This window comes from Hermetia illucens, chromosome 3 (genome assembly GCF_905115235.1).
Source record: "Hermetia illucens chromosome 3, iHerIll2.2.curated.20191125, whole genome shotgun sequence".
NCBI lineage: Eukaryota > Metazoa > Arthropoda > Insecta > Diptera > Stratiomyidae > Hermetia > Hermetia illucens.
Window position 1 is genome coordinate 16201848 of NC_051851.1, and position 18901 is coordinate 16220748.

Genomic DNA, 18901 nt, shown 5'->3' on the forward strand with positions numbered 1-18901 from the left:
GGAAGGAAGCATGCGAGCTAAACTGGAAATAGCAAGAATTAACGGTTTTGAACACTCGCGTGGAGCCGTAAAACTCGAACCCCGAAATTGTTGATTTCAGACTTATCGGCTAATCACCAACCCCCCCGCTTCTCCTTTTTCCGATTTCTTCGCACCATGCACTCGCTACCACTCCTGAACAAGTAAAAGAACCAAAAAGCTGGCATCAGCGGGACCTTCCATGAACTGACCTTTACCCACCCCAAAATCCCCGCAGCATATCTATCCCCAGCATAATTTGCATTTGCATGTACAACATTTCGCCTTAGCCAGAAACAAACATTAGAAATGTATTGGGCTATTCTTCGCATTCAAAACACCTGGAAAAATGCGCACAAAATATCCTAGAATTTTCCTAGTGACAAATATTAAATAGAAAACGGAAATGAATAATTCAGTTTCATCATACATTTTATTATCGAGTAGTTCCTTATAAATTATCGTTTACTCATAATATCGCTTATTCTGTACATAGCACACACAAAAACGTTAAATTCAATGAAAACAATTCAAATCAAAAGAAAATAAAGAGAACAACCTACTTCATTCCTACATTATAAAAATGCTTAAGAAATAAAACGAATATGAAATGTAAAAAGATCGTAGAAAATGGAAAATCAAATAGAAGAGGGGAGGAGGCTCTTTCAGGGTATTCATATTGAAATAAACTTTTCTTTCTACACATTTATAAAAAGCTGTGATTGTAGGGGGTGAGATGCTAATCCATGGGTAATTCTAAATGCAGCGCCACGTAGAGCTACTACATGATGAAAACTTTCTCGATTTTCGGATCGGTGAATGGCGTTTTCGTTACAGGACACACTATGGTGCCGTCATCTTTAGTAATTTGAGGAATAGCCTGAAAGTAATTGAAGGAAATGTCTTTGAGAGCTTCTGACCAGAGAAAGGATTGTTCTATTTGTAAATTTCGATGGAACAAGGACTTGTGGGGAAGTCAAAATCAAAGGCTACGTGGAGTCGAAAAACTAAGGGACTTACCAACTGTCCATAGATTTGTCCATTGGGCAACATCATCGGAAGGTTGTGTTCGTTTAGTGGAAGACCGGTTACGCTGTAAAAGGACACACAAAAAATTAGGAGAAGTCAAACGTCCTTAAAATTCTCCTGGGACATGCAACTATACTAGGACAAGGGATCAGATACTCACCGGCAAATCAGTCTGCTCTGTGCACAATGTGAATATGGCAAACACTTAGCAATCTCATTGAAGTCCTCTTCGCAAACCGGACAGTTAGGATTTTTCGAAGATACTGAGTAACATTGTGGAGTTTTCAAAGCGGACAGTCCTGCCTGGAATCGTTTGAAGTGCAAAGAGAGTTAACTTCCCGTAATTCTACGCTAATTGTCAGAAAAATATCACTCACTTGAACAGTTACGCCCAACAAGGACTGGGCGGATAAGTTAAACAGACGATAATTTTCGTTTCTAAAGTTCAATACCAACTCATCCCAACGATCGGGGTTGAATAGTCCTTTATAGGGTTCAATATCTACACGACGGGATTAGATATGTTAACTGCAGTTCACAGTAATGATTTTTCGTCCCCGAAACTCACCTGTGTCTACTGGGAATGCTAACAATGCCATACATTGGCAAATCTCCTTCAGTTGATCCTTCTCAAAAACAGGAAAGTATTTTCGTGCATGTTTAACTGCCTCCATGCGGTTACGGTCACGTATCAGCTCTACAAATTCCTGAACGCGTAGTTGAAATTCAAGAGTTGAATTAATTTTACGCAATTTCGATTTGTTCTCGTTACACCACATTATACACTTTGCGGTTTTACGGTTGCGTAGGTCTCCCTCGACTTCGCGTGCTACTTGGAATATTTCTGTACAAAGTAGAAACAATTGGATGTAAGGATTCGATTAATTTTTGAAGGTCCTGGCAAATCAGTACCTAAATTTGTCAAATCCTTAATACCAGTTCTGTTGGCTAGTCTTTCAGCTGATTCATAGAATCCATAGCGGAGGCAATGTTCGATTATCATACGATCCATACGAATCTAAAAGGAAATAAAAAAGTCAAAGTGAAATGATGATTTTAACAAGAAGATCCTGGAAAGGAATCATCAACTTATCGTCGCTTGCCTTCGTTTGCAAGTCAGCTGGTTCCTTCAGGATTGGAAACTTCCGACTCAACTCAACTCCGATCGCATTCATGATCATTTACCGTTCGACAGTGGGGTAACTCTGACCGGACAGCAGATGCACTGAATAGTTCACTCTGCATGGGAACTACTCAGGTCGTCGGCCTCAACCCGACGGGGCATTACGAGATTAGACTGACTGCGGAATCGAAGAAGTGCATCGATCAATGTAAGGAAATAAAAGCTTTATTGGTCGTTATTAGTTATGCGGAATGTGACGTGTCTCCGCTCCGATACCGTGACAAATCTCGCGGCAACAAAAAGGAATTAATTTTTTGTTAGGTAAATAATAATAATCCGCCGTAACCGGTCCCAAGCCCGGTTGTGAAAGGAGGAGAGATGGATAGCTTCAGTTTGAATGCTGTACGCTACCGCAGCGTCTCAAGGAGTGACGAAAGTGCAGGAACTTTGCAGTCTTGCAGATTATTCACTGAGGAAACTATCCCTAGACCTGGCAGTTAGGTGTAAAATGCAAATCCATATATGAGAAGAAGAAGAAATTTAAGGTCCAGGCGACCACTTCAGCAGGTTCGCGTAGCAGCGGTTGAAGTGGACTGAGGAAATGAACCTCTTCATCATCCGCTCCTACTACGAAATAACGGCGGGGACGGGTACAACATCTTACCGCTCCTTGTTGCATCAGAGATTCGTCTTGCGTTTCCCGCAATTCGCGCACGTGACTGTGCAGCAAGTCGCAGACCAGTACCGCTTTATTACTCGCAGCGACACAATCCCGGCCACCATTAGGGAGCGTGTTCGACTTGAGGTCATCGGGGCAAACTGGTGACCGAGAGTCGATGGGGCAGAGACAGGGGCATGAACAATACCACGCCGCACTGCAGGCAACAGTTTCAGTACTCGCAGAAGCACTCTTCTCCATCGTCCAGCTGAGATTTCCGCTGAGGTTCGGGACGAATTCCAAAGAGCGTGTATAGAATTCTCGGAAATAGATCCTTTGCATTGACCAGTTATTCCCAGGCTATACGCATCTACAGCAACTCCGAGAATTCTATCTCAAATCAATGATGAGATTCCATCTCGACTGTTTGCTGCAACTACACTCACTTGTGTATTGTGGTGCAGTTACAGCCGTCAGATTGCATGGTCAGAAGAGTCGCTTTCGCGTTATTGGTTTGAGTGACCGAAGAGATCCACCATGGAAAATTCGTCTAGAACGTCGGCGGGACTCACAATGGCAGGACATTACTAGACTCATGCAACTCAGTTCTGGCAATGCCAGCAGACGGGTGAAGAATAAAGTGCAGAGGGTTTACCGAAACTATACCATCCCCAGTTGAAATTCTGGGCATACTAAAGCAGAAATTATTGTTTAGGATAAGTGAGGGATCCTAAGTCCACAACCACTTGCTGTTGGACCGGACCAAATGGAGAGGAACCTACTCTCATATCGCCCCAAACGAGGGATCCGTGGACAAATAGATGTGAGAGTAAGTTGCTCTCCATTTGGTCCGGTCCAACAGCAAGTGGTTGTGGACTTAGGATCCCTGACTTATCCTAAACAATAATTTAGCTTTAGCCTAGCTTAGGCTCAAACTATTGGCGGTTTCAATTGGATATAATTCGCACCCTTGGCGTGTTTTTCCAGATATATAAAGGAGCGTTTTCCATCTGATGCCACTCACGGTCACGCTGCTCTCAGGGCATAGGCACCAACACTCACAAAGATAGAGGGCAATAAGGAGGACGACATTGCGGTAAATTTTAGATTTGAGACGTTCGTTGATACGTCGATCACAAACACCAGTTGTGGAACGCCACTTCATCCAAGTTGTGCTAATGCGTGAAAGCAATTTCATAACGCAATTCTCCATTGGCTGATAACTTTGACCTGAGATACAAGGTGAAGCAAAAGGAATCACTCTATTGGAAAACGCTATAACTTTTGCAAATGGCGCCAATTGTCAATTCGGTTTTGACATTTATGAAGTAAACAAACGCAGAATACACGTATCGACAAGCCATGAATCGATTTACTTCAAGAACACGGAATAATTGTTTCCATTTTTCGCACAATTCGTCGGTTGTGTTGGCGCAGCGTAAAATTCGTCGCAGATTTCCTGGCCGTCAAACACCAACTGGACAGACATGCGGCCGTTCTACTGAGAATATCGCTGTTGTTGCCCAAGATGTCGAAGAGGAACCCGGAACAGATGACATGCCACACAATTGGGCATTAGCCGGGGATCTCTACGCTGAATTTTTGTGGAAGATTTCAAGATGTTCCTCTACAAAGTGCAAATAGTGCATAAACTGTTAGCTGTTGACCGCCAAAAGCTTCTAACATACGCTCAAGCCATCCGCAATTTCAACGAATAGGACGATTTTTCATTGAAAGTTATCAAGAGCGATGCGGCTCATCTCCATTTTAGCGGTTACGTGACAAAAAAAAATCGTTTCTGGGGCACCATGTATCACACGCGAAGAGCCATCACACCCGCTCAAAAGTACTGCGCGGTGTCCTGTTTACGCTGGAAGAGACATCGGGCCATTTTTCTTTGAGAACGCCGCCGATGGCGCAACGACGCACGCTGCTCGAAACACAATCGATATTCTAAAGGAAGCATTTCCGAGTCCCTTAACCTCTCGTTTTGGCGATTTGCGCTGGCCGACCAGATCACCCGATTTAATCGTTTCAGACTTCTTTTTATGTTTTTTTCTAAGTCACAGCTTCAGACTCTTGACGCCCCTCAGGAGAACATTCTCCAGGAATGGGAGAAACTGTCGCTCGACGTTCTGCCAAGAGTGATGCCATAAAACGGGCCCGTATGGTCATCAACTCTGGCGGCCGCCAGTTGGTCGATATCATTTTCTCGACTTGATGGAATAAATGCTAATGGATTAAATAAACAAATTTCACAATTTCGCTCCGTTCTTGGCAGGTCACGACAGTGACAGTTCCGGCTTCATAAGGACTGGTCGTCAAAAATTCAGTTTAATTTAGATTCGATCTGAGACCGTGTTGCATGAGGCGATCGTTTAATTTTTGGACAAGTTGCTAGAGATCATTTTCGCTATATCCAGAAATCCAACGTAAAGAGGGCGATGTTTCTTCGTGAGTAACCGTGCAGCGTCTATTGCGTCAGTAGCTCCGCAGTTCTTGACAAGCTCGGTTTGATTCACGGTTATTTCAAAGATTTCGCGGGTACAATTGTCAACCATGGTTTCAAAAATCGTTAATCGTTCGACTTCTTTAATGGCTTCACGGAAACCCTCTGAGATGGCAATGCCAACACCGTATTGAGTATATGGGCTACCAAAATAGAGAAGTTTATGACCATTTTTACCGCCTTCTATATCGCAGCTTTTGGCACTAGGCCATCGGTTTTTCCGTAGAGCGCAGATTCCGAAGGGCTCTTGTGAGTTCTTTGATCTTTCTAGTCATTTTTGCCATTATTTAGGATGCAGACACGTATTTGTTCTGTTCGGACTAACTTACGTCTTGATGCCGTCCATGCGTCAAGAAGCCTTGCTCATTTCTCGATATGACCGGGGCTTGTCGTTCTGCGTCGACTAAGGTGGACGCCTTAGCATTCCTCCGAGGCTTGTGACTCAACCCGATCATGGCATGTTACTACTCTGGTCCAACGTAACATTTTTATCTCCATTATCGCGAGGCGCTGTTCGTTGATCTTCATAATCGGCCAGCACTCAGAACCATACAGGGCGACATTGTAAACGACGCTGTGGTAAATTTTGGATTTGAGACGTTTCTTCATGCGTGGATCACGACGAACTACAATTTTGAAACGCTACTTTACTTGAAATGCGCTCATGCGTGAAGCAACTTTTTAACACAGTTGACCATTGACATTGAACCACTCAGTTCTGCGCAGGTCACTTCAATGGTAGTGCCAATGGGCAGCGATAATGTCTGTTTCATTGGGTCAGTTACCTAAAATTCTGTTTTATTCAGATTCATTTTCAGACCGTGTTCGTCAGAAGAATAGCTTCCAAGGAAGATATGAAGGTTTCACTTTCCGAACGCTTCTTAGATTTCTCCGCCTGGCAAGACTTTCCAGCATCACCCGTTTCTTTTTTTGGTAGCCTTCGAAAGCACTTCCGGATACTGCATTCGAGCGCGATAGTGCATCACATCAAGACAAAAGCCTTAATGCTCCCCTACAGTGGCCCACACAAGGTGATTGTTGCTGCCTCGGTACTATTGTTTTTATTTTGGGATTGACGATGTGTCGGATAGCTGAGTGGTTAGAGCACAAGGCTGTCGTACGGAAGATCGCGGTTCAAATCTCGCTGGTGGCAGTGGAATTTGTATCGTGACTTGACGTCGGATACCAGTCGACTCAGCTGTGAATGAGTACCTGAGTTAAATCAGGGTAATAATCTTAGGCGAGCGCAATGTTGACCACATTGCCCCCGACAGTCTACTGTAGTGTACCGTTACGGTCTTGAATGAAGTGCTCTAACACACTCCAAGGCCCTGATCCAATATGCATTGTTGCGCCAACGATTATTATTATTATTATTGAGGGTGTCCTAGGCCCGATATGTACCTAATGGTGGATCGGACCAACTGGAGAGGAGTTTTTTTAGACTGTTTTCGCTCCAGGGCAGTTTCATCCATTTCAGAGGCAACGCATCAGCCACTGCCTCGCTTCTGTCTTCGGAGCGTCATTGCCGAAGTGATCTGACCTCACTCAAAACGCTCATGATGGAACCAGACCGATTTAATCGACATAAACTGCGCATCATTAATCAAATTCAGAAGTTAGAAATGGCGGCATTCTGAAAGTCAAAGCCTGAAATTTGATGCAGAGTAGTCGACAGGACTTTCATTTGTTCATCTCAATTAGCTTACCCTTGGCAGTTACTCAGCCATTCAACCGCTCAACTTTTAATGAGGATAAACCTCCAAAAATGACAGAAAAAGTTCGAACTTATACTATGTTCCTGAAAAAAATCAGACACCACCGATGATACTTTGTTTTATAAAGAAAAAAAAATGTCGTATTTTGTCAATAGATAGCGACACATAAACATATCTTGTGTTGTACTTATCGCATCAGGTCATACTAACGGCGATTTGAAGACGACAATCTGGGCTACAGGTGGCTCTTTGACAGTTTTATGATCGTACGTTTCAGTCTCAAGTTATAGCGCGTCAAAAATGGAGTCCACCAAGCAAGAAATTCGTCATATTTTACATTTTTACTATCTGAGAGGTAAAAATGCGACGAAGGCGGCCAAAATAATTTGTGAAGGTTATGGGCCCGATACTGTAACGATTCGTACAGCATAGCGTTGGTTCGATCGATTTCGTTCTGGTATAGTGGATGCCGAAGATACACCCCGTACTGGTAGGCCAATCGTCGTAGAAACCGATAAAATCGTCGAAATCATCCAAGTAGACCGGCATGTAAGCATTCGCTCGATTGACCAGGACCACCACCATAAAACCGTTTGGAACCATTTGCAGACGATTGAATTCCAAAAAAAACTGGATGTTTGGGTGCCACACGAGCTGACGGAAAAAAATCTCTTGAACCGAATCAACGCCTGCGGTGAAACGGAACGAATTCGACCTATTTTTGAAACGGATGGTGACTGGTGATGAAAAGTGGATCACGTACGAAAATCTCAAGCGAAAAAGATCGTGGTCGAAGCGCGGCGAGCGGGCTCAAACCATCGCCAAGCCCGGATTGACGGCCAGGAAGGTTTTGCTGTGTGTTTGGTGGGATTGGAAGGGAGTCATCCACTATGAGCTGCTCAACTATGGCCAGACCCTCAATTCGGTCCTCTACTGTGAGCAACTCGACCGTTTGAAGCAGGCAATTGACCAGAAGCGGCCAGGATTGGTCAATAGGAATGGTGTTCTCTTCCATTAGGACAACAAAAATTTCAATCACAAATACGACATTACTTTCAGTGAAATTGGATACCATTTAAATCATATTTTCCCGAGAAGTAATCAAAACATTCACAGAATGGTTTGTTAACCAAACACTCCCTCCCTAGCGACAATCCCCTATGAATAAGAACAGGACGGCCTTCCCGCATCCACAACGCTGTTGAGATGATAAAAGTTATTACATTGGAAAAGGCGCCGAGGCATTCCAAGTATTTGCCTATTTAGAAGCAATCGGAAGCGTCAGCTCCAACCGCAATTCAAACTATCTTTTGTCTATCAATGTTTGCCCACGCTCGTTAGCGGTCCACTTCTGGGATTTGATTTAGATTGGGCTTTGCCAAGATAAGTTTATCTTATCATGGCAAACAATTCTGAGGCGCCTCGTGTCAAGGTCAACTTCCTTGCACGGAAGCGGTTGACTCTGAAAAGCAGTTTTTCAGTCGTTTTAGGAAAAGTCCCATCGTAACCTTGAATGTCTCCAATTTTATCTAGCGTACGTGATTGTGCCGAGAACCGTAACCTTACGGTTTCCAATCCACCTGAAAATAAATCCAAACAACTTCTAGCAAAAAGCTCCGGCTTGCACTCACCCTCTTCCAGTTATCGATATTTGCCTGCCACACCTCGAAATTCGATGGTTGTTCGGAGGCAGCACTTTCTTTCAAGTGCTCCAGTCTTCGCTTGCAAACATACGACGCGGACAGCTCGTCCGAAATCGATTCGTTCGCCTTGCGTTTCAGCACCTGCAGACGCTCCACCACGCCGCCCAGCAATTTGCGAATCTCACCGACCGAGGCTCCCGGTTTCAGACATTTTTCCATCTCCGTCGCAGCATTCTGAACTTGGCTCACTTCACGGTCCAATGTTTTCTGCGCCAACCGAAACTTCTTGTTGATCACTTCGTACGGCACCTGAATTATTAGACAAAAAATCACTTTAGATTCAAAGGTAACTCGGCCACGGGGATTTTCGTTGGCCAGGACAGAATCACGGAAAAAGGGACGACGAAGATGCGTCGCCATTGTCTCCTCCTACTGTTCCCTGCGTGACAAGTGTCCAGAAAATCTGTTGGGAATTGCGCAAAGTTACCTTCAAGGTGGAATGCTCCATGGCCCGAACTTCAGACATTTTCAATGAGTTCGTTGTTCACGTTCAGCGTGCCGCCTGCTTAGAGGTATTTCCGGTAATTCTGTATTCGGATTCGGTGCACTTTACTGTAACTCTGACACAAGAAACAAAAAACCAGGCAATTGTCAGACGAAAATGACCATCACTGTCAGCTGTTCACTGAAAACAAATTCACGTAAAATACAGGGTGGTTGGCAATGTAGCGAAAGTATGTGAACATAGAAAATGGATGCAGAGCAGGAATTTGAGTGCATTGACCCTGGGATTATGGTTGAGGCGATGTTTTTTGAAATAGAAAAGTGCTCTTTTAATATGGTAAGTTTCTCGGTAACAACTGTTCACTGTCTGCCATCTGAAAAACATTATCATTGATACGACCACAAACATACTTGGCCCCAGCTACAAGAAAAGTTGGAATGGCTGGTTTGACGATGAATGTACGCTAGCAACGGAACGGAAGAATGCCGCATACTGAGTAATATTGGATTCTCAAAGAACACGGGTACACGCAGAGACTTATCACGATCTCCGTCGAGCGGAGAAGCGACTTGAAATATGGGAAAAGGAAGCCTGGGAGAGACAACAAGTCTGTGAACTAGAAAAGTATAGGGAGCAACCGCACCGGGCGCGGAAGTTTTACCAACAAGTCAGTAAGATGAAGCTTTATACATCTCAAGACAAAGAGGGAAATCTGATTTCCGACAGAATGGGCATATTGGGGCAATGGGTTGAGTACTTTGATGAACTACTGAACAACGAGAATATCGGCGCGTTGGAGGTCCCGCCTATTGAAGACGACGGACAAATACTGCCACCACCAAGTTTAGGAGAAACAGTCCGTGCAATTCATCGGCTAAACAATCATAAATAGCCAGGAACCGATAGAATTACAGCCGTTAAATATGAAGGTGACCAATTACACCAAGTGATTCATCAACTTGTGCTCAAGGTGTGGAACAGCGAACAACTGGCAACGAGGCATTATCTGTCTCATACATAAAAAGGGGGATATCACACAGTGCAGCAATTATAGAGGTATCACGTTGCTGAGTGATGAAATCCGCGCACGGTTGTTGTCAACCAACAGAGTCTATTTCAGCTTACAAAAACTGTTTCGCTCGAAACGTCTCACCATAGGGTCAAAGCTCTTACTGTACAAGACTATGATCTTGCTAGTCCTCATGTATTCCTCGGAGACCTGGGATCTTAGCAGGAAAAATTTAGAACTCTTGGCCGCGTTCGAGAGAAGAATCCTCCGAAGAATTTTGGCATGCTGCAGGTTGATTTGACTAGACTAAGTACAGTCTGGATGATTCAGTGTGGATCTCACCGGAGTTATCAGCTTGTCCTCACCTTCCGCCGAAAGTTCCACTTTCTTGCGTCCGATTTCTCTGGATATCGCCACATTTGGTGATGTAGGAACTTTCATGTCCTCATTCCCAAGAAACTTCACCTTCTTTCGCAGTGCCTTCCGTTGTCGTTAGCTAGAAGCCCTCCCAGATTCACGGAGTCCGGGCTGCATGGATCTGTTTTCACATACCGGCGTTAGACCAGTTCCCTTTCTTCCGGTTTTCTGGATACAGGCGGAGGAGAAGGTTCTGACAGGCAAGCCTGTAGTCTCTTCTCTTTCGCGGCTAAAGTTTCCTTCTGCCGAGCTTTCCTCCCCCGTATTTTAGAAGAGTTAGACAACAGTGTCACCGACAGGCCTACACCGGGTGTAGGTTTTCCACTAAAGTGGAGAGCGTGTCTTCCACAGATTTCTCAGTGGGGGAACATGAATTAGATGAGGCCTTCAAAATCCGTGTCTTGGTCACTACCTGATTTCTCAGAGTCGCGGGTGGATTCGAAGTCTGTGACTTCTTACCACTTGGAGAGTGACAATCCTTTGTTTACATCTTCATGTGTGTAGTAAACTCCCCCACCACGACAAGGTGGTGTCCGAGGGGGAGCTATTGATACGTACCAGTTAATGAATTGGATACTTTGCCATCAACCATTGCTAAAAAAAAAGGTATGAGCATTGAGGACATTGTCACGGTTGTTGGAGTTGGAGGCGCAATTTGCTGCTTTTTATTCCTCGGCAGAAGACAGAGGAATCCGACATATACTTTTTCAGAGAAACACTGTTCGCTTATATGTACCATGAGAGGAACTCTTATCGTAGCATCACCATCGTGTTTTCCGTATACTCGGGATGATGTGCAGTCCAGACTTTAGCAGACGCTTTTGTTGGCTTGGTGTTTTCACTTCCTTTTTGTCCCTATAAGTCCATTCTAGAAATTAGAGCATTTAATGGTAGCCCTTTTAAGTAAATAATGCCGTCTGTTCAATTTTGAAATAGAATATTCTCAGATTCGAGAAACAGTACCAGTTCGAAACGAGGAAAGCAGTTGCCTCAGGTACGAGGGTCGAAAAGCGCAGCAAAGCTTAAGGTAAAAAATAAAAGTGGCTGGATAAAATTTTCGAGGAAAAATGGGAAGAAGGAAGCGAAAATTTGTTACCTCCAGTAGCGAGATAGAGAGGGCAATCTATCATACGCAGAAATATTGAAAAAGTCAAAACTGAATCTAATCTAAAAGGCTTAGCCGGAAACATCAGCAGGAAGGAGATTTCCTTCAACCGGAAATTTTCCAGTGTAAGCAAAGCTGATAGCTACTAAATATTACGGTTAAATAACATCCATCCTACACCGCTTCGAAAAGAAAATTCAGGTTGAAGAAACTTGGAGAATTGGCTGAGTTATCTGCTGTCTAAGGGAACAGATCCCATTAAAAAACAGCTTCAAATATTTAGATACTTCACGTAGGCATGAACCAGCAGCATTGATTGGTTTGGTCGATGCAGAAGGTGTATAGAGATAGCCCATATTGGCAAGGAGTGAATGGAACCTCAAATACATATTGTGCGAAGCAAAGAAGGGACGGGATAACAGACATATTTTCGGAAGTGGCAAATGCTCAGAATGTGGAAAGGCGCTAATCGCGATGAAAATAATGAAGTTTACTCAAATAAACGCGTAAATGCGTAGACGATTCCAAGATGGAAATTAGGAAGCAGAGAGGCTAACCGGAATGAACACAGGTGGTGTAATTTTTCTTTTTTTTAAGGTTTTGTGTAAACACAAAACCTTATTAAAATCGGTTTACCGTCTGTCTGTCTGTTTTAGTCTTTGCCCCATTCACAAGCGGGGTCCGCTCGCCGTGATCAGTTGCGCAATTTTATTTTAGCAATGGCCTGATCTGGATGTACTTTCGAGGCCTTCAAATCTCCATCCAGCGTATCAAGCAACCATTGTTTCGGCCGGCCTTTTGGTCGCTAACCATCGACTTCCAGGTTCAGACCAATCTTGGCACGTGAATTCTCGCTAGCGCGAATTACATGACCATACAATCGAAGGCGCCTCTTTCACAATTTTTACACGATCCGTGCAACCCCATATCGATCGTGGATATCCTCATTTCAGATGTGATCAAAACGTGTCACGCCACTAGTCCAACGCAACATCTTTGTCTCCATTACTGTAAGACGCTGTTCATTGTCTTTTATAGGGCCCATACACTGTCAAACAAATTGCGCAACGTTGCGGTGTGCAATTATATTTCCCATACAATTTGTGAAATTTTATTCAAACTTTGGTTACAAGTTGAAAACGGTACGAGTAACATGCTATTAAAATGGTATTAATCTATCTGTATTTTTATCGGGAGGGCTAGAAGGGTAAGGTCCGGTACGGATAACAGGGGAGATTCGTCTGACTTGGTGACTGGGTCGAGCTCCCGTAATGGACAGCACGGTGTCCAAACCGCTAGTCGTGCGACGGTTTGGCGTCTAGGCGCTACAACAACTAGGAGCGTTGCTCTGCCTGCTGCAGCTGTTTCGCCAACAATCTGTGGCGACCAATTCAGCAGGTTCGCGTAGGCAGTGGATGAAGGGGACTGAAGAAATGAACCTCATCATCATTCGCTCCTACTACGAAATAACGGCAGGGGTGGGTACAACATCTTACCGCCCCTTGTTGCATAAGAGATTCGTTGAGCGTTTCCCGCAATTCGCTCACGTGATTGTGGAGCGAGTTGCAGACCAGTACCGCTTTATAACTCGCAACAACACAATCCTGGTAATCATCAGGCAGCTTGTTCGACTTGAGGTCATCGGGGAAACTGGTGGCCGAGAGTCGATGGGGGCAGAGGCGGCGAAATCAACAACACCACGCTGCATTGCAGGCAACAGTTTCAGTACTCGCCGAAGCACTCTTCTCCACCGTCCAGCTGAGGTTTCAGCTGAGGTTTCCGCTGAGGGTAATCCCAGGCTCTATGCATTTCCAGCAACTCCGGGAATTTTGTCTCAAATCAATGATGAGATTGCATCTCGACCGTGTGCTGCTGCTGCAACTACAGTCACTTGTGTATTGTCGTACAGTTACGGCTGTCAGATTGCACGGTCAGAACATTCGCTTTCATGTTATTGTTTCGAGTGACCGAAGAGATCCACCATGGAAAATTCGTCTGGAGCGTCAGCGGGACTGATTAAAGCAGGACTTTGCTAGGCTGATTCAAATCAGTTCTGGCAATGCCAGCAGACGAGTGAGAAATAAAATGCGGAGAGTTTACAGAAACTGTGTCATCCCCAGTGAGGCACCCGTAGTTGAAATTCTGAACACACTAGGGCAGAAACTTACTGTCGTATGCAGTCGAAGCAGCGGAGTTTTTCAGATTTTTCAACGAGTCCTAACAGAGCGTGGTGCAATTCTTCACCAGGCATAATGCTGTATGTAAGGTTATCCATAAAAATCTTGCATACAAGTATGGGCTGATCACGGAAACATGTCCGGTTTATTGATATGAGCCGCAAGCAATACTTGATAGTTCTGCTTACAGCATGTATTGGGGCCGACAAGTTCTGACTGATCACCATATTCCACACAACAAGTTAGTTGACAAGACGGGTTGCTCCGCATATATTATTGATGTTGCTATCTCCCATAACAGCAACATCGAACGGAAATGCGTGGAGAAGAAGATGAACCATGAGCCACTGACTCGGGAAATCAAAGAAATTTGGCGTCTCGAACGGATGGTTGTAGTTTCCATAATATTGTCAGCTACAGGTATTGTACCTAAATCCCCCACGGCCTCCCTTGATGTCCTGGAACTTTCGCACAGTCTGGTTCAAACCATACCATTCTGCATACGTGCTTGATGTTGCGGAGGGTTTTTGGCGGATTCTCCCATTAACCTACCACCGGCCACCACCACCAGCGCTCCTTTAGTTTTTCAGTAGGCAGGATCGTCCGAGCCTAAATGCTGGGCACTTAGTGCTAGGATTAGGTAAAGTCCGTCATCTGCCGAGATTATGACAACTTAGAAATTAACTTAATTATTTTTTTATGAAATTGCATTAATTTTGATAGCTTTTACATGGTCAGCTAAATAATCGAAATAAAAATTCAAAATCAATTTCCAATATTCAAATTCATGCGCCATCTGCTCTGAAATATCAAATGGCCACCATCTTTGATACCAGTGCCATCTCCACAGTCGCCGCATGCGAAAGAATCGCGTCATTCAAAATAGTACGAGAATCTCATCGCGTTAGTACTAAACGGGTACTAAAAGCGACCAAAAATTCTACTTTGTCCGCCATTTTGAATGCTGTGCGAGTGGGGATTTCGTTTTCGTCGTGTAAAAGGGACGCGGTAAATTTCTCGAAATTCAAGTGTCTGCGTTCTAATTTAATCGAATCGATTAAACGTCCACAAAGTGGAATTGAAAAACATTGAAATTGTCTAAAGGATTATCAACGCGACGGAATTGTGGTGGAAAAGTGCGCGTTTTCCGGCCGCCAAAGCTTGGAAATTTTCGTGTGTGTGGAAAGTTGAAGTGTGTGACGACGGATACGAATCTGATAGAAGACGGTGGACGGGAGCGAAATCACAATACGATTGCGGCGGCTAGTTTTGTGGTGTAATTGGACAATTGAAAAGTATATTTCGCAAGCGAGAAACGTTTCCCGGACGCCGCTCGCAAGCGGAAAGCATAATCGCACGGCAAACGGACGTGGAAAACTCCCAGGCGATTGTTGGCCGCGGCGGCATATTTTCCTGGCAGTCGTAAGGCCGTATTTCGATCGATCGCGCGGATTAGTTGGTGGCGATCGGGAAAACAGCTTTGTGTGCGGTCGCGGGACACGGAGCCGGACCGGAAAACTCAGGAATTGATCGAAGGAAAGTGATCGCTGTGCCAAGTGAAAAGCGCGGCGGCGGCGGAGCACACTTTTGAAGTCGGTGTGTACGCGAAGACACGACTTGGCGAGGGGCGAGCGAGGTGCGCGGGTCGCCGTCAAAGAGAAAGAAGTTTTGCCGCCCGGAAAAGTGACGGGAAACGCGTGTGAAGTTCAGCCGTTTCAGTGGAGTACAGTCTGCCCGCCAGGAACGAAAAAGGATATAAAGTGATTCGGACGCATTTGGACCTGGACGCTAAGCTGGAGGAGCAAGTTATCTTTCCCCGAAGGTGAGTACTTGGCCGGGAAAACGGCCCCCGGTCCGGTTTGTGGCCGCCGTATTGCAGGAGGGCCCTGCGGAGCCCCGGTGAAAACTTCAATGGCGCCGGCATGGCAGTCGCCCGGTTGACACTTTTTTGCGCGCGTGTTTATTGAGAAGTGCGTGGCTACGGAGCGAATGTAGTGCGGGTGGTCTGGCCAGGTATCAACAAAGGTTGGTATGAATGGTGTGGCGGTAGCGGGGCTGTGTACGGTTTGGAGTTTTCACCCGGGCATATGGCCACGTTCCGGAGGAGCAGTTTGCAGGCGAAATGATTTTGTCTTGTGTATTTTCGTGGAAGCATAATAAACACGCATTTTTCGGGTGTTCTATGTGAAACGTCAGATCATCCATTGCCCGCAGCGGCGACGGTTCGCGCGATCTTGGAAGAGCCGTTGCGACTGTGGCAAAAAGTTATGGCCGTCACGTCGCCCGTGAAGTTGTGTTTCTCCACTCTCGACCGTCATCTCCATGGTCCGCGGCTAATGTCGTCGTGAGCACGACACTGAAGCGCACACGGTCCACTGGCGCGGCCGGGCCAGCGCTCCCATGGCATTTCGCGCGCCGCAGAAAAACCTCAAATCGCCACACACAATCCGCCGGGGCAGCCACTCGTCCGCAATCCACGGCAAAACAAGTTTTCGATGTTGCGCTCATTTTGCGCGGTTTCTCGAGCGCTCAAGCCAGCGTTACGGTCGTAGCAGAAAGATTGATTGAGTTTTTTGTTGTCCACGGCTCGAGGTGGCTTTTCGTTGTTTATCCGCTCTGTATTTAGCGATCTAAGCGGTCGTTGGGCTTGAGCGTGTGTTCTTTTACGGCCGCGAAATGTTTTCAGCATCGCCCGGTGAAGACGTTGAACGTCGCCCGCTAAAACACGTTTGGAACCCTGCAAGCGGCACACACGACAATGGCGCGGTGTCCGCGGCATTCCACTCCCGGTCCGGCTTTGCTTACAATCGGACCGGGGTCACTCGCCAGCATATTGTTTGTCTCGAATGATGAAGTGTGTGAAAGTGGACCCATCCCTGTTTCAATTGATTGCACCTCAGTGCGGTCGCCATCTGTCCCCGGTCCCTTTACAATGCTCTGCGACCAGACGTGTAATGCACACTCGGCGCGGTAATCACTCGATTGAAGGCCGGACATACCCTCCTGTGAGTGGCGGTGCGGCGAGGGACACTCAGACAAGGTGATGAGGGCGGCCAGCAAACCATCTCAGGCCAAAACATGGCACGCACTTCGGGACCCGTCAAAGCAATTGTCCAGTGACTGATGAAGTCCTCATACACGCGGGCATTCATGTGTTCAATGACTATTTCGCTTTCCCGGAGACTTGGTAGCGATTGCTGTCTCTGGTGTTCCTTGGTGTCAGCGTGGGACACTGTGCACGCCGCCGAAATGTGTGGATTTGGTGGCAGAAGGGTTCCGGGAGGGCAGATGACACTCGAAATACTTTTTGGTTCTTATTTGCTCGTGGTCGAAACAGTCGCAGATTTGGGGCCTGGGGTTTGGGGGAATTGAATGGTGACATCAGCATGTCAGGGCCTGGGACCGTCGCTAATCCGTCTGGGGTCATTCGGGGCTCGGGGGACGAATTAATATTTGATTTGCAAAGGAACATCGCATTCACCAAGCACTTAAATCTTAACCCCATCCAAAAACAAACATTCGCATTAACCCATTGGCTTAGTCTCTCTCTCGACCGACATCCAAACTCGCTCAGAACTTCTGCGGAAACAACAAACGCACTCGAATCCATCCACCCCACGGAACTTCCACCGCAGCCTATTCACCGGTGTCGAATTCTCCCCCTAAATTACTTTCGCGCTGTTCCGCACCTCGTTCAAAGCAAAGCATCTTGAACAGGTGTCGTCGCATTGAAATACCGTTCAACCCTTCGAAATTCACCGGGCAGCCATCCATCCGGCCAGCCATTCAGCTCAGCTCATCCATTGGAAACGACGACGACGACTCATTCTTTTGGGCGCGCGCGTTTGTTCTCTTCCCTTTCCGTATTTTTCTTGGGCCGGTCCTGCTGCCGTCGCGTCCCCTTCCCACCTGTGCTCCCGGCGCTCCCAAAATCCCAGTCGCATTGTTCAGTCACAGCAACGCGCTCGGTTCGGGGCTCACCTCGCCTCGCATTAATCGATTAACATCTGTTTCGAGGAATTTTCCAACAACGACGACTACATGGAAAATTTCAAATGATTATTGCGAAGAGAATTTGCTGGAGTTGCAAAAGTACGTGGTGAGCTTTAGGGAGGCCGCAGGGGGAGCGGGACGGGGTGGCCAGGCGATGGAGCCGGGAGTGGCGTGTGGGAGGGCGGGAGGAAATGCGAATGCTGGCCTAGGTGTGCGGTTTTTCATTCGCTGATTATATATATCACGACTTTTCGTTGGCATAACTTGACTTGCTCATGTGTGTCGCGTCATCCGTCGTCGCACATTTCATTTATTATTGGCGAGAAATTAATGCGCCAAGTACTCGATGTCATTTCATAATTGTGCTTAATGGCAGCCGGGCCATGGGAAATCGGCATACAGTCGGAGAAAGTGGGGTGAAATCGGTTGAGTTTTAATGCGAAATGGATTGGTAGTTGGTGCTGATCAGCGGGAGACAGGAAAGTGGGCACTTTTTGCGTTGGAAGCGCTTCCATGCAGAAATGAAAAATGAATGTTGTCACGGGGCTGCCTATGGAGCGACCGAATTCAATTCAAATGTGGCTACACTTTGGGCAGTTGCTTACGGGTTTGTCCAGTGGGTCGACTAGCATTTGGGTATTGGACGGAAAACACTACGTCTCTCTGAATGGAAGATAAATTTGAATATTGCTCTTGGCAAACATTTAAATATAATCGAAAAATGCCAGGTATCGCGACGTCCATTCTAAAGATAGTTCCCAGCCAGCGTTGGTAAGAAAATGCCAAGCGCACGAAGGTGGCCATTATTATTATTATTCTGTTAAGGGAAAGGCTCACTGCGCCCTTGAAGAACTATTGTGCCCCTTTTACTGGTTATAGCGTACCTATTGACCATAGTATCTCAAGCAGCCCTATAACCGTCACGAGGAGGTATTAAGTGTTTTCCCAGATGCCTCGATCTACTTTACAAAAGTGCCGGGCACTGTCTCAGGACGTC

General features: G+C 45.9%; 2 protein-coding genes across 5 annotated transcripts in view; one reads left to right on the forward strand and one right to left on the reverse strand.

The window, feature by feature from the left end:
• Positions 1 to 432: 432 nt before the first annotated feature.
• Positions 433 to 9388, reverse strand: LOC119652806 (E3 ubiquitin-protein transferase MAEA). The gene is made up of 8 exons (XM_038057130.1): positions 9186 to 9388; positions 8687 to 9007; positions 1960 to 2065; positions 1616 to 1891; positions 1425 to 1549; positions 1208 to 1350; positions 1039 to 1111; positions 433 to 898 (listed from the first exon to the last, which is right to left on the reverse strand). Exons 1-8 carry the CDS (start codon positions 9222 to 9224, stop codon positions 800 to 802), a joined length of 1182 nt encoding a protein of 393 aa, XP_037913058.1. The 5' UTR covers positions 9225 to 9388; the 3' UTR covers positions 433 to 799.
• Positions 9389 to 14832: 5444 nt separating this feature from the next.
• Positions 14833 to 18901, forward strand: part of LOC119653075 (C-terminal-binding protein) — a 202822-nt gene continuing 198753 nt past the window's right edge. For 3 of the 4 annotated variants that reach the window (XM_038057559.1, XM_038057561.1, XM_038057560.1), the window contains exon 1: positions 14833 to 15733. The gene's annotated coding sequence lies outside the window, so the exon portion shown is untranslated. The remainder of the gene's footprint in view (positions 15734 to 18901) is intronic. The other variant, XM_038057562.1, reaches the window with a different exon arrangement.

Bases quoted from the DNA above. Each gene is read 5' to 3' on its own strand.
- LOC119652806 (XM_038057130.1), bottom strand. From the start codon at position 9,224: ATGTCTGAAGTTCGGGCCATGGAGCATTCCACCTTGAAG. The intron at 1,351-1,424 runs GTGAGTGATATT...AAACGATTCCAG, and splicing joins TGTTGGGCGTAACTGTTCAA to GCAGGACTGTCCGCTTTGAA. The intron at 1,112-1,207 runs GTGAGTATCTGA...GTCCTTTTACAG, and splicing joins CAGAGCAGACTGATTTGCCG to CGTAACCGGTCTTCCACTAA.